Source organism: Haliaeetus leucocephalus, unplaced genomic scaffold (genome assembly GCF_000737465.1).
Source record: "Haliaeetus leucocephalus isolate CR32 unplaced genomic scaffold, Haliaeetus_leucocephalus-4.0 Scaffold273, whole genome shotgun sequence".
Classification (NCBI taxonomy): Eukaryota; Metazoa; Chordata; class Aves; order Accipitriformes; family Accipitridae; genus Haliaeetus; species Haliaeetus leucocephalus.
The window spans coordinates 10428560-10450106 of NW_010972709.1; the positions used below are offsets into that span (position 1 = coordinate 10428560).

Below are 21547 nucleotides of genomic sequence, written 5' to 3' on the forward strand. Positions count from 1 at the left end.
GAATAGTGAAGTATTTTCTACAAGGTCATATGCAGGTAAAGAGCAACATTAAGAAGAGATGCAAGTTTTCATTCACACTCCAGTTCCTAGCCACTATGCCATGCTGCACCACTTCTCTGTCATGTTACATGCATATAAAGAAAACAGATTATCCAAGTCCAAGTAATATCCTATATGCAGGACAGATAGGTTTTGCAGCTGATGAAGAATTGAAGGACATTTTTGAAAATAATAACCAAGTGATTTAAGAGTCAAACTTAATTTTTAGAAGTGATTTGCATGATTAGGAACTGAAGTGTTACGATATTCACCTCCAAGACATCTAGGTGACTCTTCAAAACTGGATATCGGGTTTCTGAATTATTTATCTTGAAGGTAAATTAGTTTCCTTAGATCTTTTTCTCTCTCTATAGAAATATTATTATAGCAAGGTCTGTCAAATGACATCTGTTAGATGGTTTGAGACAGTTAGATTTGAAAATGGTGTGAAAGAAACATTCAGCATAGTGGCTATATTGTGATAGCTGTTACTGCGAAAGGAAACTAAGGATCTATGCTGGAAAGGATGCAAGAAGTGTCCTGATGTGTAGTCCAAATCCACTGACTCTGTCCATGTTACTACTTACAGCAGGCTTGGCCCATCGCAGTGAGTTATTGAGCTGGAATATCTTGCAAATATTCTGGTGAGTGACATTTTCAGACAAAAGACAGATCTGGATTTCCTGCCTCATGTGTGTTAAAGACTTTTTTTTTTTCCCCTCAGAGCTCTAACTTCAGCTCTATACTGTAAGTTGGTTTCAAGTCAAACATGCATGTATCTTTCCCTCTGTTTCTATGAATTGAGTCTTAAGCGTCAGTAATTTCACTTCAAACATATTATAATGTATGATAACTTAAAATGAGAACATATTAAGTAGAGCTGTGGTCTCCTGAGGATTATGCAGAGGTTGTAGAAGTGAAACTCATCTATACAACTACTGTTTCATCACCTGTCCTCTGCATGTAGCTTTATGTTATTTAATGCACATTTTAACTATCCTGAAGAGAGTAATGTAAACACTTCTGTGAATAACTCACTGAATAAAATCCACAAGATAGCCTGCAAGCCAATAAAACTTTCCCAGGAGTCTGAGATGAAGGCATCCACAACTACAGAAATAAGCCAATGTCTGTGGCTCCCTTATTTCCAGTCATATTTTGTTTCCTTCTTACCCTCTCTCTTATTTCTTCCTCTAAATCTATCTGTTTTCAACATAGAATGTTGTAGGTTGTAAGAAACACGTCATCTTTTTTCTTTCCCCCTACTATAATGTACTCTTCTGATAGGATGCCATGCCAATTCTAGCATTTAAAGTGTAATGGGTTTGTCATAATGACTTATCGTTTCAAGCAGGAAGTAATTAATAGCTTGGTATTTCTTCAAAAATAGGATTATCATTTCCTAGCATTCAAAACAGCTAAAAGTTAAACAGAATATTTTCACATTATGAAAATATTTTTAAAATCTTTGTGAGTTTAGATCTTTTAGGATGGCAATACTTGCAAAATAAAGGAACCTATTGGCTTATGAAGTTTTTCATCTTCCAGTGCCATTTGTGTTCAATATCAAGTAGCTTATCAGCCAGAAATGAGAAGAGATTCCCTCCTCAATCCAATATAAGATCTTCTGTTTTATCCAGCTAGCAATTTAAGTCCTTCAGGTATCTTCTTGCATTATTTTTTCTTTGCTTTTTTCGAATGCTGGGGTTTTTTGCAGATGTCTTTCAAAATCATCAAATTTAGTTTAGTAATGTAATTTACTGAATACAGTTTTCCTAAGTTGTCTTTCCTATATGCCCAAAGGTGTGAGTGTTCTATGTGGCCCACATGGTTATAATTTACTGGGCGCTGGAAAAGCTTAGTAATACAGAAGTTCAAAGATAGAATAATAATAATAGAAGGATAGATAGAATAATAAGCTGTATGCCATTTTTTAATAAAGTGCTTAGGAGAACAATGATGATTGCAAAGACTTACCATGCCTACAATAAAAACTTTGCAGATAGATTCTAATTCCAGTTTCTGGAAGTTGAATTCCAATTTCTTTGCATTGGAACATCCTCATGTCTTTTCATATGTTTTAGTAGCATGAATACTGCCCTGACACCTTTGTTTTGTCTTCCAAGTTAGTGATAATAGCACTTCCCATCCTTGCGTATATGTTATGCATGGGAGGACTATATATGTTTTTGAGATGGATGCATTTCAGGACTACGAGGTGACTGGTTATTTAAAAAAAAAAAGTCAAATATGGGTTTTTTTTGTCAGAAGTAAAAGATAAATGTACAGACAAACTACTGTAGAACCTAGATTTCTTTTCTTTCAGTGAATATCTTGTTGAAAGAAATTCTGTGGCTATATTGAATCAGGGTTGGACTTTTCTCCTAATTGGATTCAGTAAAACTTTATTGTTTTTATTTATGAACTAATGCTTTTAGTAGTGTTCTTCCAAGTTTACTGCTAGGTGGAAAAAAACAGCTTTGTTAAAATACAGCAAATATTTCTTCTTGCACAGCATATCTCAGTAGCTCCCTGAAACTTGGCAATCAGGTTTTCTTCAAATCCTATACACAAAATGGCTCTAAATGAAATTTTTTTGGAGTTGGCCCAAATAGTGTGGTGCAGACTTTGGTACTTTAGTGAAGATTCAGCGTTACGCTAGATAAGCTTTTTCTTAGACTGTTTGTTGTTAAAATAGGTCTGACAACCCTCTGTTGGGGAGGTTTTGGGTTTTTATGTGTGGAGGAGGAACTGTTGCATGTGATGAGAGGAGGATAAATGCAAAGGTTAAGATTCTTCTGTGACCATGATACATAAAAGGGGGGAATGATACCCATGGTAAATTTTTAATAAAATGTATCATTGTTGTGGTGGGTTTGACATTGGGAAATGTTTTGTGGAAAATCTGAATGGTCAGGATTAGCCATGAAGGAATATGAGCAGACTGACTAGCGATAGTGAGCTGTGTTGTGCAGTAGTGCTCTAAACCACACAGCCAGCCAGCACTCCTGCTTTCTCTTGCACTGCCCAGTATAGGAAATTATGCTGGTTTGATACACTAAGTCATCTTGTCCTGAATTGTAAGATTGATGACATGAAGATTGCCATTTCTAGATTTTTTTCCCTTTAACTTTCAGAGGGTGTGTGTGAGAGAGATGTTCAGAAAGATATTTATGCCATACAATTCTAGTTGTGTTTCAACTTTTGTAACCTGTGCCATAGGCATTAGTGAAAGGGGGCTTTGGCCCCAATTCCATTGGGAATTTGCTTACCTGAGGACAAGGAAGACTTGGCTCACCATCAGCATTCTTCAGTTTGATTTCTTGTTGACCATTTCAAAATATTTGGTTTGAGCCCTTTTGTTTTATTTGGCTTCATCTGCTCCCCTTCAGCCAATTCCCCTGATTCATTAAATAGATCTTGGCACTGATCCTTGGCCACAACTGAGGAATGTGCAATGCAAATTCAGGAAGAGGAACAAAGGTGTCATAAAGATTACAGTGCATTGCCTTTGTCCTGCTAGATATCAGACTAGTCCCCTGACAAAACAAGAAAGCCTGTAGGCTATTCTAACTGCAGTGGTTACCAGTCACTGTACAACGTGGTTTTTACAACTATTATGTTTCATGAATTGTAATGATAATTTTTATTCCAGTTACAGAGAAGAGCTGTGCATGTAAAGACTCTTGCCTCTAGTACTACTCTTTTTATGTTCCTGCGATGGTGCTTGGAGCATGTGATCTTGAAGAAAATTTTGTGCTGTCAGTGTATTATAGGTTAGGGAAAAATTGGGCATCGTGTGCAATAGACTAAAATAAAATGTGTGTGTGTATACATCTGTACTTCTCTCCTTAGCCTAACTGGTTAAGTACTTCAGTGAATTCATTTCAAGGACTGTTGCAGACATACAAAGGAAAAGAAATAGCAAAAAGTACTCAGACCCCAGTCTTCCTTAGCATCCTGAAACTGATGGAACCAAAGGGATCTGAGAACAAAATGTGGTCTTAAGCCCCTCTTTTCCTGGAACTCACTGTATGTTTTATGCAACCCATTTAAGTTTACTGCAGTTACCGAGGAATTAATACTAAGGCCATATCTTTGTGATGGTGTCACATTTCCTGTTGTCACTGAAGGCGCCAGTTGGGACTGTTTTGTTAAAGTGACATCAGCACATAGGAGTTACTGATTTTTGGAAAATCTGGTCAGTTATTTTGATATCTAATGAGAACTGATGTCTCTTGGAAAATCTTTCCCATGGAACCAAAGTCAATGCTAAATTGCAGGATTTTTTCTCAGAACCCCCATACTTCCGCTGTAGTTTATTCCATTGTACCTTGTCAGTTTAAGAGTATATTTGACCATGATGTGAACGCAAAGCTGGCTTGACCTTTGTGCTTACTGCTTATTACATGTGTACTTAGCTATGCTGAGAGTGCTTTCTCATCTGCTTTCCTCCGATTGTCTCTTAGAAGACAAAAAATACTGAAAGCAATTTTTGCTAGACACACAGCCCTCACCTTCCTGCGATCCAAAACTAAGGGATTGCTCAAATGTGTTCAACTTTGAGCTGGGGAAAACTGGTATCAGATATAGGAGTAAAAGATTTTAGAGGTGTAAACAAACCCCTATGGGCAGCTGAGACTTGCAGCTCAGAACCTAAGTCAATACCTTGAAAGTTGCCTGTTGAAATATGTCAGGAAAAACAGTGCTTTAAATACATCCTTAAAGTACTTAATGCACAACATTCATATTTAAATGTAGAGGGTTAATAGCTTAAAGCATGAGTTTAACTTCACAGTCTTGGTGGTATGTGCAATTTAATGGGGTGCTAATAGGTGGATACAGCTAAGTAGCATGAAGGATATGAAGAGAAGACTCCAGGAGGAGGGATGTGTGGTATAAATACTGAGCTTACTGGCCAGGAATAACATAAAAGCTGAATTTTACGTTTTCTTAGCTTCAGGATTTATTATGAAAGCATGAATATTTACAAATATATTCCTAAATTCTGCAATCCTGGAATCATGTATATTCAACTGAAGATGGGCCTCATAAGTCACCTAGTCCGTCATAGGATCACAGGCTGATTCAGATTGGAAAGGACCTCAGGAGGTCTCTCTTCCACCACCTGCTCAAAGCCTGCCCCAGACCATGTTGCTGAGGGCTTTATCCAGTCTAGTCTTGAAAAACACCGAGGATTGGAATTGCACAGTGTTTCTGAGCAACCTCTTTCACTCTTCGACCCTTCTCTTTGTGATTTTTTTTTTTTTTTTTTTTTTTTTTTTTTTACAATCCAGGCTGAACCTCACTTCTTTCAATTTCTGCTGGTTCTTTCTTGTCCTCTCACCATGCACCACCATGAAGAGCCTGGCTTTGTCTTCTCAATAATCTCCTTGTAGGGGAAAAGGGTATTAGGTTCCCCTGAAGCCAGGCTAGTATTGCTCCATGGAGTATATTTTCCTGGTGCATACCCTGACTTGGCTTTATGTATAGCAAGAGCTTTATCTTTCACTGCTTCCCAACAGAATGTAACATATCACTGTCAGGAAGTTATTACCAGTACTCCTCTCATGCATTCCTTTCTTGATTTCCTTTATTTAAAATGGAGATAAACACTATGATCATACTGTTAAACAGGTTATTAGTGGAATGGATAAGTGATCTTGGCCAGGAGTTAACAAAACTGTGTCTAAACAGATGACAAACTATGGTCAGAATCAGAGCTGCCAAATCAAGGAAACTGAATGAAAGACTGAAATTCTGTGTCTAAATCTGATCTGGCAGTTTTACACTGGTTACTCTGTTGACTTCCACTGCATTCCTGTTTCTAGTTTGAGAACTGAAGAAGGTATGTTATATCCGTATGGAATAAAAAGGGATGAATGATCCCCTGTATCATTTTATTGATGCATCCTGAATTATCTTAGTTTTCAATTTAATGCAAAGTTTTGTGAATATCCTTTGTAGATGCATTTTAGTTCTGTTAAGTGTTTTCAGGTAGGTATTAGGAAAAAAATCAGTGTTTTAAAAAAGGGGAAAAAAAAACACCCAACAAACTTGTAGATTTTGGTAAATGATACAGATAGATGATAGAACTAGCTTGAACATTTCCAGTGGTGGTAAATGATACCTTCATGTCTATTCTTTTGATCGTGCTTTTACGCTACATTTGACAATACGCTAGATCTGCTTTTTAAGCAATGAGCTGTGGCCTTGATATATCTGTGGTTGTGTTACATTCAGAGCAGACCTTTGTATTAACTGATAGCACAGAAAAAATTCTTGTGTGTGCAATTTTTTTTCCTTACAGGAAGAGTTTAAAAAACAAAACCTCTTGTAAAAATTCCACTCTATACCAAAGAATTTTCCAGGTGCTTATTATCGAAGGGTGAGACTCTGACAAAAGAACCTTAGAAGGTTATGAACCCCTGTGGAAGTGGTAACAGTATACAAAGGACTCAATTCTTGCATATCCTGTTTTATGTAGTCTTTGGAGAAACTATGCTGAATAGTGTTTAAAGCAAAGGAAAAATCACATTCTTAACACATTTATTAAAAACAGCCACTTGGGTGTTTTTTAATGATCATTTCATAGACTGGATATAGGAATGTGGCTGAGCATATCAAACAGCAGCCTCTGTGAATATTAATGAAATCTTGGAGCGGTTTGAAATTGGATGTACCAAAGGCATGTGTACTCTAGTGAGCAGCTAGTTCTCTGGTGGTGAACTGATCTGATGAGGGGAAAAATTGTGTTGGAGAGAATCTTTACAACACAAAATCAAAATCTTTCACCAGCATCAAGGAAGTTTTATTGTAACCCAATATTTTGTACTGCAGAGGAGTGGCATTTAAAAGTTTTTGAATAACTAGCCTTTAAATGGCTGAGAAGGAGGGGGAAAGGAAAAAGATGTGAAATGGAAGATTGGAAACAGTAGAGAAAATTATTTAAAGCACTCTGACATCCATGAAAGATTATAAAGACATCCTGAATGTACAATGGGGAGTATGCAAAAGGTGCTGGAAGGAACTTCCGCCAGACTTTCCTTTAATGCCTCTGCAGAATAACAATGAAGTAATTCTTTACAGAATGCCTCTTTCCTGAGTTCTTCAGCTGGCTCAGCCAAAGGTTTTAGGAACGCGTTGGTTCCCGTCGGAGAAATGCCAAATATATTTCTGTTTGGATGTAATATGTTGAATGGGGGACAAAAGGCTTTGGACTGCCTTGTGCATGCCTGCTACTGTAGACGGTGGTCAGTGTTTCAATCCTGTGTTCTTTGTTACTAGGACAAGAAAAAATGTGCATCTGTATTGTTTTATTACCCATAACCACTGTGAGTTGCCTGTCATTCTTTAAAAATTAGAAGTTGTTCATTTGCTTTATGGACGTTTGAAACAGTGTATATACTGTATAAACGCAGTCCCTGAGTAATGTGATAATTTTCATCTACAGTGGAGTAGATTTTGCTTTGTTCATTGCTGCTAGTTTACTTTGCTTGGTTAAAGATGTCACGAGGTACTTTAGGACAGTGAAACAAATTCTTTTCTGCAGCGTGCTTATCAGTCACTTAACCCTTTTCTAAGTGGCTCATGTATGTAAAATAGCATAACACCTCACCAGCTTTTGCAAAATATTTTGAAAGCACAGTGCAATTTTAAGGAATTTATTAACTGTGTCTCAATAGATGTGCTGTCCTCATCTTCAGTCATGTAGATCTTAGTTTTGTCAGCACTTTCTTCTCTTCCAAACACTTTGAAAGATCTCAAACATTCACTTTCTCGTGGCTCACGTCACACTTTAATTGAATCCACTGAAATTTGTTGAGGAGGATGATTCAAAATATGCTTTTGCATTCTACCTAAGTGCTTTTGGTTGGATCTTGGTACACCATATACTTAATCCCTGTAAATTTATTTAATTCCATTCCACTATGTAATTATGTTGCTAATACCATGTTTCCCATTCTTTTAGAAAAGAAAAACACTATTACTACCAGGTAATGATACGGAGCTCTCTCACATACTGTTTTGTATCACTGTTTCTCACTGTGTCTATCTTTTGGACAGATATTCAGCCTACTACAAATAGACATAAATCCATTGACTTCAGTGAGGCTGGCCCTTTTTACACTGGCTGAAAACCTGTCCTACTCTATCCACAGTATTACTCCTTGCATTTATATAAGTACAAGAAGGTGCAGCATCAGACAGTATAGGCTGCAAGCTTAAAAAAAGATCTTTAAGAACCTGGAAACTGTGAATTGTGTGCTCAAATCCCATAGATTATGTGGTGAGGTTTAATCTAAGTCTGAGAACAGAATCTTGGATACTCTATTGTCCTTACAGAAGCACAGATGTTCACTGGTAGATGGCCAGTGTGAGATGCTGCAGACACTATGTGCCTGTGGATTAAAAATATTTTTAATGAGAAGTGGAACAAGTGTAGAGATCTTTGTGCTAGTCACTATGGTAATGCTAACTTGTATTGCTAGACCATTCAAAAATTGAGATCTGAGTTCTGATCACGAAAAGTCAGATGCTGAATCGTGGTGCGGTCTGCAAACCCAAAAGCAGAATTTTGCCTTTAAGCATTAAAAAAACTAGCTAGATGAATGGACTCTTCCAGTATAATTTATCCTGTAATTGCATAGTGATGATATAACATATAAACTAATACTGAAAAATATGTTCCTTTAAATTATGTATTTTCTTACTGGAACAGTGTGAAAGCATCATTGGGTACATCATGTACTTTAGAGAATTTGTGTTCTTCTCATAGATATTTAATGCTTTTCATTTTCCTTAACCATTTTCTGGAAGATAAGTTGTGTCTGTACACTTGTGGCTTACAGAGGAAGGCTAGCATATACACAGCTTTTCTGGGAGGATGGCTCAAATGCCTGCTGTGTTCGGTAAGAATCCTTGTACTCATTCTGCACTTGTTCTGCCAAACAGGCTGCTGCTTCATTTCTTCTATGCAGCAAGTTTAAAATCTCATCATATTTATGGTCCTCATTTGTCATCATTTCTCCCAAGCCAGCCTCCTATTAGTGACTTCACTGCTTCTGCCAGTTCCTTAGGTGGAGGTGGCTTAAGTGGGTGTAACCAAAATGAAATATGTAGCTAAATTGGGTGATTCAGAGTAGGATGAGATAATGTGGCAACTGGCACTATTTTAAGCATTCTCTGTTTTGTTCGTTTGACTCCGAATGTATCAGGCACTAAAGAAAATATAATGGTAATTGTGGTCCAGTTTCTCTCATACATAGTCAGGTTATAAATCAAAAGATCTGCATTATGGAGCTCTGAAATAAACAAACACATGCAAACTTAGAACTTACCTCTTATCTTAAATGTATCAGAATGAAGAAAACAAAGCTCTTCTCAGACAGAATGGAAAGAATATGGTTAAATATGGTGTCTTTGAAGTGTTTCTGTTATACCTTCTTACTATGCTTCTGCTTTCTCTACCCCTAGCTTTCTTTGGAAAGTACCTTAATGAATACAATGGGTCCTATGTGCCTCCTGGTTGGAAAGAATGGGTTGGATTACTTAAAAACTCTCGATTTTACAATTACACACTCTGTAGAAATGGAGTGAAGGAGAAGCATGGATATGACTACTCGAGGGTAGGTCTTACTGATTTATTTCTGTTTTTTTAACATTTGGACATGACTGCAAGAAAGCTGCACTTTATGGTTTCAGTCTAACTCAAGAATTTTTTTCTTACTTGAAAGCTGCTGTCTGTAACGTTAGCTACAACCCAATAGGTGTTGTATTTGGACTTTTTGTTATCTTCCATTCCGAGAGGGTCATGTTACTGAAAACGTTGTTAGCAGCAATGGAAACAAACGAAATGTCCCGAGACTGTGTTATGTATTATGAGCTGAAGATGTGAAAATGGATTTAAATGCTGCATGATAACTATTTCTGTGCTTTGTACTTTAATTATTGTGTGCTGAGTCTGATTCTCATCTATTCCCCTGGTATAGAACTGACTCCAGTGTAGTTACACAAGTGTAAATGAGATAAGAATCCAGTTCCCTCCAGCTAGACCCATCTTTTTATGTTAGTTTAAGGAACTTTTTTCACAGCCATAATATGATGGAGAATTCATAATAGCTTGGTATATCTTATGATAATTCTGAATGAGTGGAGAATTTAACTATTAAATTTATATCTCCATGCAATGTTACAGGCGCATATGTTTCCTAATATTCTTGCAAGGATGTTAAGCCCTGGCCAAACTTACTAAAATGCTTGATAATCATTGTCAAATGTGGTATCATTGGTTTTTTTCCTCATCTAGCACATGTTATAGCTGAAACAGTTACCTGTTTGCAGTCGGGAGTATGTTTATTTCAGCCAAAAGGGTTACCTTTCCAAAGGAACCAGCTTTTGTGAATTCCTAAAATGCCCTGAATTGTCTCTGAAGTATGATGATAAATAAATTTATCCATAAACTGCTGCAGTTTAAGTAGTGTATTACAGGAAGTTGACTCCCTCTGGAGTGATACTAATTTGTAAGGTGTATTTGCTTAACAGGTATATGGTTCGCTTTCTTTTACTGAGCACAAATCCTGCCTCCACATTTGTGTTTCATTAGCAACGTGCTCACAGTCAGTTTTTCTTTTAAAAGGTTGATGTCTATGCCATTTTTTTCCCCTTCCCCTCCCCTATTTGCCATTTTTAATTGAATATACTTCATGTTGAAAGATAAAACTTAACAGGCTTCTAGGGTTTCCTTTTCTATCACCAGCTGCTAAGGAGAAGGAGCAACTGATGTACAGAATTATTTGTCTTTTATTTCCCTTCTGATCTATGAAGAATGAGAGAGCTAATCTTTACAGCCATGTACCAAAAATGTTATGATGTAAAAATATCTTACATGGAACAATGTCAGGCAAGTGATTTCATAGGGCACTGTTCCCCATTGTACCAAGGAGCCAACAGAGAACTTTATGTTCCAATATCCTCAGCTCTGTTTTGTGTATGCAATCCTTGAAAATGTTTAGGTTTTCATTTGGTTTAGTTTTTCTTACTGAATTTGGTAATAAATAAATAAAAGAAGTCTGATGAAAATATAAATGTTTTGATAATCTTCATATTCTTGCATAATACACAGCTATGGTAATAAACAGATGATAGTGTGCAGAGCAGCAGCGCTTGTTGATGTTAACACTGGAGTTCAAATGAACAAACAGAAGCTGAAATATAAGACCGCTTCTCTGTCTTTCCTGCCATTTCTGTTGCTGGATACTTAATTTTCCAGCAACAGACAGTATAATCAGTTATTTTTTTAGCCCTATCTACTTGACATAGTTAATGTTCATTCTGTGCCAGTGGAAAACTAGAAAAAACCATTACTGATTCTGTCCTCCAAAGCATCTGCTAAGCACTCACCCTCTGAAAATCAAATCATTGCAAATTCTTTCAGATTTTCTAACAGGATACATTCTACTTTGATTTTTCTTTTTCAGTTTCTGTCGACTTTTTTAGATGAATTTTTATTTTTTTATGCTTTCCCACAGTCTACTACAACCTCTACAATCTGGAGCTTTTTAAAAAAAGAAGTCAATTAAGGGAAATGTTTCTGTTTGGTCTTTTGGCCTGGTAAACACTGGCTTTGCAATGTTGAATTTGAGCGATTTTCACTTTGAGCAGGTGAAAACCTTCATCTTCAAAATGAAGTTTGGAAACTAGGCTCTTGTAATGACTAAATCAAAGATGAGTTACACACTTAAGAAAGTGACCAACCAGCTTAAAGAACAGGCACATTTTAGATGAACGTCAGTGCATTTTTGAGAGCACTCCAGTATTCTCTCTCAGCTATGAGTATGGTCTCAGGTATTGAAAGTATGTTCAGAAGTCAGTTTTGCTTTGGTCTGGCTTATTGTATGTTCTCCCTTCCCCTGCATATGCTTATGAATGGTGGTCATTCAGTTAACTTTATTGGAATTATGCTTATTTACAGCTGCTTTCATGAATTAAAATATCTATCAATAACAGTCATAATCATGGTAGTTTCATAACAGACATGTCTCATGTTGGGACCAATGTGTAAAATTATAAATGGAGACTTTACCAGCCTTGTTCTGGGATACACAGGAAATAACTTGTGGAAAGTAAATACAGTCAATGAAAAAGGCTTCCTTTGATGAATGATAAGCTGACTTCTCAGATCAAGGACATTGGCAGTAGTAAAGAGGAGTAAGTGTCTGAACCATGGACAGAAAGCTGTACTTAAAAGGAGATGCATTCCAATATGTACCACACCTTGTACTTGTTCACTTCACCAGAGACAGATGTTAGTCTGATTTTACATTGAGCTGTGACATGACAGTTATTATTTTGGTTTTTTAAAGCTGCAGTTTCATATCCTACTCGTATTTGCAGCATTTGCTGTGATGCAGCCTAAGAGAGAACGACCTGTCATTAAAAATACTGTCTTCAATCCATATAGCTCCAGCAGATGTCAGAAGAATGGTAATGATACTTCTTAGAAAACAGAATGATAATCCATATCTTCCAAAGGAAGTTTTCTAAATTCTCAGCAATTTATTTGATAGAGCTATATCTCTATTGGATTGTCACTGTGTCTGGAATATAGAATTAAATTTTTGGTCCAAATAGCCCAGCATCCTCTACCTTCAGTGACTTCTGGTTCAGAGGGAGGTTAAGAAGAGTGAACATCAAGCCATTTGGATTTTCAAAGCACTTTTATGAAGTAAGGTCAGACTATACACCTTGAAGATATTGACAAATATTGACCTGCAATTTTCTTTTTTTTTTTTTTTTTTTATTAATACCTGGTCATTGTATTTAGTATTGTGATCTTCATAAAGTAATTACACACTCTGGGAAGAGAGAGTCCTATTTGATCTTCTTTAATGTCATTCATTTCTGAGAGGAAGCTGTTGCTTTTCATATTTCTAGGCAGTGAAGAAAGAACAATTTGGGTTTAGTTTTTGAAGTTTTAAGATCTGTAACTTACTCCCTCCTCCTCCCATTCTGAGTGAAGTAGCTTCTTTTTTCCCATTTCTTATGATACCTCAGACCTCCCCTTCCCATCTCAACCCCCCAACTGGAAATTATTTTTCAAGTATCTCATTATATTTTTACTTCTATTCACAGGATTACCTAACTGATCTGATTACCAATGACAGTATTACCTTCTTCAGAATCTCAAAGAAGATGTATCCTCACAGGCCTGTACTGATGGTTATAAGCCATGCTGCTCCTCACGGCCCTGAAGATTCAGCCCCTCAGTACTCACATCTCTTTCCTAATGCCTCACAACACATGTAAGGAGAAATAAACCCCCTTTCATTTCCAGGTTCAGGAGTATAGAAGTCCTGGGTACCTCTGGGGAAACAATGTTTACTTCATAATTACTCTTGGCACAAGTTTGTCACAAATGTGTAAGAGGAGTTTTGAGATTTTTTTCTTTTTTTTTTTTTACCTCTTCAGACTAGTACAAGTATCTTGAGAATGGCTACTGCATCTAGAACTCAGAATTGTAGCTCACTGAGATAAATGGCAAGATTCATGTTGAATTCATTAGACATTGTTAGAACCTATTTGGGAAGTAAAGCACTGTTTTATTTTGAGCAGGGGGATCAAAATCTGGTTCTTGGGCTGTAATCTCTTCAGGGGAAGAAACTCTATCTCCCTGTCCTTATGTATAAACTACATTACCGGTATTACCAAAAATCACGTTGGATGCAATACTTATTACTCCTGTTTTCACATATGGAAAGAAAGGAAATACAGGCCCACAGCACCAAATTAGACAAGCTATTTCTGAATGAGCTGGTATGTGTATACATGACCCAGTACAATGTCTTGAACGGGTCCCAAAAGCAGTATCACCCAGTTCCTGAGTTTAACGTGTTCATAAGCTCCATGATGAGATGGTTCTTGTTTATAACACAGAGACATTTTACAGGTACAGCTCCGTAATGCTCCATTACGGGCATCTCCTCGCATGCTGATAAAATGAACGTTCTCCCAAATCACCTTTTGGCACACCTGAAAACATTCCAATATTTCTCTTATTACTGGTTTCATGCCTTCATTGATGTTCAAGATTTGTAACTTTCTTCCTACATGCCCCGCCTCCCCTCCCCCCTTTTATTTTTAAGGGGAATTCTGTTTTATTTTGGGTTTGTGAAGGAACTGGGAACTGATGGAAGTAATAATTAATTGGTAGCCAAAGCTGCTCAGGACTATTCCAAAATCCATTGAAATCCACTGGAGCTTTTCACTTTATATAAAACAGAGTCTGAGAGAAAAAGCTTTCTTTGTTCTATTGTCTAGGTATTGTGTAACTTAGAATTATATATTTCATTATTTTGTGCTGTGCTACCGAAGAGAATCTGTGTCCTAGATCTACAGCAATGCAGTATTTTGTGTGTGTTTGCTATCTTATGCTCATTTATTTTCTTTGAAATGAAAATTACAGACATGCCAAATGAGCAACTTCTCATAGCTTATACCCTGTATTGACCTCAGTCTTATTCAAAGTTCTTTTGGAAGGCATTCGCATCTCAGAGATGATAATCATTCATCAGGCAACATTCTGTAGCAATTTAATTATGCTAGTTCAAGGAGAAAGAGTAGAAGGATTTGAGGAAGGCCAGCAAAGAAAAATACAAACAACATCTATTTTTCTTTTGCTTATAGTTTAAATTTTATTTTTCACACAAACTAGGTTTATCTTCCTGATTATAAAGTAGCTACACAAAACTATTTTTAATTGTAGGTGACTTTTCTTACAGTGATAACAGTTACTCAAGAAGTGTCACTTTGTGGAAAGAAGTTTTGCTTGTAAAGAAACAAATTATCTTAGCAGATTAAGGAACTGTGGTTTAGGTTTGGATATGAACATAAAATGGGATTTTATGTACATCTTGTACAAAGAAACTGCCAGTCGTCTTCTAAACAATTTTCCCGGCCCTACATAATAGTAATCTGTAAGGGTTTTCATTGGCCTGGGTTTAAGATTAATGTATTCTGTCACTGTATGTACAAATTAGTTCTCTAGTTTCCATTTTTTCCCTTGTTGCCGCATTCCAGGGAATCCCTCAGTGACAGATAAATCTGTCAATGATAAAGGGGTGTAGGCAGTTCTCACTGTTTCGTTGTCATGTGGATATGGTAGGGAAGGATCAGAACACAGGTAGAACACTTCTTATGAATTGCCCTAAAGCAGTAAACAATAACTGTGAACAAAGTCTGCCTAGTCCCAGAATCAGAAGGCAGTGCACCACGTGGCATGTCTCTGTACCTCTTCTTGTGGCAGCGCTGACAAAGTCTTCAAGCAGATTGTTGAGCTACATCCACAAAGCAAAGTGAAGATATGACTGTAATGCTTACACTGGTTGACATACATACTGTGTTGTGTAGCATTGCTAATAATAGCTAAAAGTTAGTGGTATGGATTTTAGCATAGACTGACAATCAGAGTACTTCTTTGCTTGGGAACTCTCGTATGTACTTCTGTTGCTAATTTATGCTGTTGTCTTGCTTCTATTGTTACATATACTAGCTGGTAGGACCATTCCACCCTATACTGCAGTCTCTCTCCATCTCATTCTATAGACCTCCTTTTTGTGTGCATCTGCAGTCTTTTCGTGTTTGAAAATCATTCACATCAACCAGCATTCACATAGCAAATCCCTAGGCTACATGGTTGGTTTTCCTTTTTTACTGCCTATACTGATAGCTGCAGAGAATGCAACAGCTGGGCAGTCTAACAGTGATCAGAAATGTTATTTCTATAGAAGGTACATTTTACCACCCATGTTTTCCAAGGTCAAATGCAATCAGACTAGGACTTATCTTCTGAGTACATTTGAAGAGGTTATCTTAAGCAACTTCTAGGAATGTTATATTTGTGTATTTTTCCCATAAGACAGACAAATCTGTTAAGTGTAAGAGGGTTACATTTGTAGTAATCAAAGAAAATCACGGGCTTTGGTTGGATTAAACAGCGGGAGGTTTCAAATCAGCCAGGAAATCACAAAGTAAGCTGAAAAGGAGTTTGCCAAGCATTTTTTATTCATTCTGGGCATCACATAGCAACAGTTTCCATAACTGTCAGCATTTTCAAAGGAGCAATGTCATTATTTCAGCCACAATAACATTCTGAAATTCAAGAGGCTATTAACAATACAGAGAGAATAAACACCAGCCCTTTCCTCCCTATATGAAGAAGCCTCCATTTGCCGCCTACGCACATTTTTCAGATAGCATCTGAGAGAGGCTTTTGGCATAAAACATTGCACTGTCAGATTATTAATTTCATATTTATATTAAAAGTCTTAAGACTACCTGTCATATTCAAAGATACATTAGATACATGGTATTTTGAGGAGAAGTTTCAACTTATATTACTATTGTTTATCTTAATAACTTACCCTGCTGCTCTGTTGCATACACAAAAACAACAGTAGATATTTGCCAAATAGGAGCTGAATTTATCAGGAAATTGTGTGTTGGGAAGAAGAAGATAACTGAATGTTTGCTATTTTTTCCTGTGTTACTGTGTCACCCTCTCAGCTTGCACATTTGCATAGACTGAGTTTATTGCTGCGAATGAAAAAAGGAAGCCTCAACAAATCACTTGGGAAAAGTAATTTTTAATATTTTAGACCCTGCAGGTGATGTGTTTGAGCCAGAGTATGAAGAAATTGATAACGGTGGTTCTCAATCTTAATAACAAACATTTTAGGAATAGGTATAGTAGTTAAAAAATAATATTTCTTGCAAATGTAAGCTATAACATAGCCTTCTAGTGAGTTGGTGTTGCAGAGTCAACCTCATGGTAATGATATATCAGAGTAAAACTTTTGTTTAGATCCAGCTAACCTAGAGCAATATAATTATGCACAGAAAAGCAATCTCTGGAACTGCCAGCAACATGAAATTATGAACAATCAGTGATAATTCTCCTCATCACTTTAATGGTGTCCCAGGATCATGAGCACTTGGAGGGGCAGCAAGATTCCAGGAGGACATTGAATCCAGCTCTTGGGATTTCACGGGGACTTTTAATTAAAGTTTCTGATCATCACAAAGGAGTTGGTGGCTGGAAGGTGTCTGCAAAATACAGTCCTATTTCCCTTCACCCCTGCTCTTCTCAGCAGGTCTTTGAAATCCGGCTATGTATCCACTCCTTGCCATGAGCTCATATGCAGTTTGGTACCACTAGGTAAGGTGCCTGTGCTCCTCTGGGTACATGAGTGTGAAAGTATTCGAGTAGCCAGTTGTGTTGAATTCAAAAAAGCTGTTAAAGAATATAGTAGAACCTTTTCAGCAAGTTCTATAGTTATTGTTAAACAGCTTGCACAAGTCATAATACTTGGTGCTAATGTAGGCAGAGTGAAAGCAAAGCAATTACATGAGTAGGAACTGTATAGTACATGCTTCATCCAGATCATACTTGTGGAGTTAGACTTCTGAGGCTAATCTCTTGGCCTTGAAATGTATCCATGTTAGTCTGAAGACACTGCAAAAACAATGTATATTTACTCTTTCAATAGATTTTATTCCCCACAGAGTTGTTTTCATTCTCCAGTCTTTCATATAGAACATAAAAGTATAAGACTTTTCCCAAGTAAATCTCATATTTTCTTGTGCACCTCAGAGAGTAAGTCCTGTAGTGTTGATCAAATAGAAATTATTGTTGTACATTACTATGGCTTTTTTCTACACTGCTAAAACATTCTGGTTTTCTCTCTGTTCCTTAGCACTCCCAGTTATAACTATGCTCCAAACCCAGACAAGCACTGGATAATGAGGTATACAGGTCCCATGAAACCTATACACATGGAGTTCACTAACATGCTACAGAGAAAGCGCCTTCAAACACTCATGTCTGTGGATGACTCTATGGAAATGGTAAGATTAGTAGTCACTTTTGGGGGGCTAAACAGGTGCTTTTTTCTTGAGTTAAGCTCCAAGCTGTGCTGTATGTGAAGATAAGCAGAAAGGAAGGAGGAGGAGGACTGCATTGATTTTTTAATAGTGTGTAATCCTTTCACCTCTGAGGATTTTGTCTCTCCATTCAATGTGTAAGGATCTTCATCTTCTAAAGATGGGTGGTGGAAGTAAGCTGATTTGTTGCCACAGAGCCACTACTGATTAAGGGGAAGAGGGAGGGATCACCTCAAAAAATGTACATCATAAATTCTAAAAATGTATCATCTGATAGTGACGAGGCACCCTACAACCTGTTGGAAATAACTACCAAACTGTGGGCCTATTTTGATCCTGTAACGCTGAGTTTCTGAGAGAACAGCAGCAGCAGCAGGTGTTGCTACAGGAGTCCTATCTGGAATAATCCCATGGTAAACCAGGCCCAGGATGTTAAATGTTAGAAGTAAATAAATATATAGGTGGTTTTGTTCTTTTTAAATTAAGTCTACATTATGTAACAGTGAAATTTCTTAGTGCAAGCTGGGTGTCTTGAACAGAAACATCTGAATTAGCTAAAAGCTGCTCTGAAAAAGAATGCGTTTCCAGTTGTAAGAAGGCAGATTTAAAGGTGTTGCAATTTACTGCTTATCTCTTGGCATTCTTATTCAAAAAAGGTAGAACATAAAATAAGAGGAGTCGGGTAAGGCAAAGATGAGATTATCTGGATGGCATTGCATCAACTTGTTAGTAATGTCTTATAATTACTGATTCAGGCAAGTCTGATCTCTACTTCATATTAATGAACCTGTTTAGATGAATCAGATAGCAGCATTAGGGGAGATCAGCTATTTTACTACACTATTTTGATTTTCTATTTAGTAAAATGGTTTCACTTTGGGTGATTTACTGCAGGCAAAATCAGTTGGGTTGTTTTTTTTAGTTGTAATCGCCAAGTTAGCCTGATCTTTTCTACTGAATTATATGCATCTAATAGTCTTTCAAAATAAATTAAAAAACCCCAAACCAACCAACCAACCAAAACAACCCCAAAAAGAACAGAAAAAAAAAAAAACCACCAACAAACGAAAACAGCAACAACAGAGTTTGTTTTCTTCTGTGCTGATGTGTTCTGGATCTGTGTGAGGCACCACTTTGGTGGTGCCCCACCACCTCTGTACCTTTGCAAGTGAAAATGTCACATAAAAATTGATCTTTGGTGCTCAAGTTGTTCCATTTCACACGAAGATTCTCGTGTAAATCTATAGAAGCAACCACAAACAGAGTTAAAGCTCCTCTTAATTCTCCATAGTGAGAGAGTTTGAATGAGTGATATATATTTGGAAGAGATTTTGCAAATATTCTGCATAATGGGGACTCATTTGTCTGAAGGCAAGATCATTGAGTGTTGCTTAAATAAGTGTGAGATTCAAAATGCTGTCATTTTATTAAAATTGTTTGCTGCAGGAAAAAGTTAAAGGTGGAGAGAAAATTTCAAAGGTGCTTATCAACTTGAAACTTTTATCTCTGTTACTGTATTTAGTACTGCCTTGACAGCTCTCATGCAAAATACTGAACCCAAACACTTTTGAAAATGTGGCATGTTAATGTGTTTACCTTAAAACAGAAAACAGAAGTTTGCCTTGTAATAGCCACAATATTCAGTTAGTAAAATTATGGTGTGATTATGGATTGTTAAGGATGGTTCATTGTGACAACTCAGTGCCATCCTGAACTGTTGTTATTTATTTGTATATTACATATAGGCAGAAAATTATATCCAATATTCTACATGCACTACTATTCAGTGGAATGAATTTTTTTTTTTTTGCTTTTTTTCAGATTTACAATACGTTGGTTGAAACAGGTGAACTGGACAATACGTATATAATATACACAGCAGATCATGGTTATCATATTGGGCAGTTTGGGCTGGTGAAAGGAAAGTCCATGCCATACGAGTTTGATATCAGAGTTCCTTTCTATGTCCGAGGTCCAAATGTGGAAGCTGGGTCCTTGTAAGTTCTTGGCTATTGTGTGTGTATGTCTATGTAGCAACCAGAAAAATCCTTTATGTTCACATTTCTAGTTGTATTGTCCTGGCATCCAAATAGAGGCACAAAGTTCTGCCCATCCTGACTGACTTCCTGCTCATCTTTGGCAGAAAAATATGTCTACTCCGAAAGCAGAACTGATAGCATGGGCTGGTATAACATAGTCAAGGTTTTATGTTTTTGCCTTTTTTGCTTGCGTAGGTGTGCAGCATAAGCCACTACACTTTTGTGGATGAAGTTGAAGAAGCCATATTGAAATATGTCCAATCTAGGAAATGCTTATTTGCCTCCTTTTGAGGGGTGCAAATAATACACATAACTATGACATTTTCAACGTAAAAAAAATTGTATAATGTTCACTGCCACAGTAGATAATGATTGCTGAACATTAAAGTGGAGTCACTTGTTTCAGTTTATGAAGACAAATGTATGTATAGTTCATATATAATCATCCACAAAACATTCTTTTTTGTTCATCCTTTCAGATTACATGGTTAGGGCTGTTTGTCGGATGCATACAAGCATGCAGAATATGACTGTTAATTAAAATGGTAGCTTTGATCAGCTAAGAAATTATGTAAATACACTTTCTAAGCAATTATTTCAATAGCAAATATTTGCATGTAAGTAATGATTTTGGACAGAGTGCCATAATTTGCTGCCTTTTATTTGTATCAGTGTGCATGTTTTATCATAATTAACACACACAAAGTCTTCCACACACAATTCTTTTCTTTACCGCAGAGGAACAGTTCTAGTGTATAATACAGTAGCAAATAGTTATAAGAAAATCTCATTCCATTTGCTGGTTAAATTCACTGATTCATATTATCAGTAGGCACAAAAATGTTAAATTCTGTAGATATTGCGCTTTGTGTCTGATTTACTTACAGCAGTTATGCATGTAAAATAAACAATATTACTTCTCTAAAGAGCAGGGAGGGATTCCTCAGGTGGAATTAAATGTATTACCTCAGCACTGAAAGAAGTTTGTCTGCAGCAGCACAGAATTTCAAGTGAGCTGGATTAGCCTTCTAAGAGCATGCTCTCTTTCCCTTCAACTGCAGTTTTTGGTCTTACTGGAGAGGCAATGCTAATATGGCCCAAGTGGACTGAGCTAGTTTTTCTGCAACATGCAATGCTAGAGACCAGCCACCTCATGTCTGCTCTGGTTCAAGGATCTTTACACCCAGACATATGTAAAAGCTGTGAAACCTTCCCACTGAATGTTATTTTTCAGTGGCTTCTGAAGATGAAAAAATATTTCTGTTAGAATCAGAGGAGTCAGCCTGCCAGACAGAACAGAACCCATCATAGTATAACAAATAGGAAGAACAAGATAAAATAACCTGGAAGGGTAATATATCAGATAATAAATTGATCCTTCCTTTCAGCCTGATTTTCTTTAAATGTTAGAACTTCAATCATCAATGTTTTGTGTGAACCTTATGTTTTTCCTGCAGAGTAATTGTCATGACTCCCTTTTGATACCAATGAAGGTTTAATAGCAGTCACTGTAGCAAGTCATTACTAAG

The 21547-nt window shown here is 36.8% G+C and overlaps 1 protein-coding gene across 2 annotated transcripts in view; it reads left to right on the forward strand.

Annotated features, from left to right (window-relative positions):
* SULF2 (sulfatase 2) overlaps positions 1–21547 on the forward strand; it is a 63239-nt gene that overhangs the window by 10341 nt on the left and 31351 nt on the right. For both annotated transcript variants that reach the window (XM_010569675.1, XM_010569676.1), the window contains exons 3-6: positions 9517–9668; positions 13174–13343; positions 17793–17943; positions 19801–19976. In XM_010569675.1, the coding sequence (XP_010567977.1) occupies positions 9517–9668; positions 13174–13343; positions 17793–17943; positions 19801–19976 (649 nt within the window). The remainder of the gene's footprint in view (positions 1–9516; positions 9669–13173; positions 13344–17792; positions 17944–19800; positions 19977–21547) is intronic.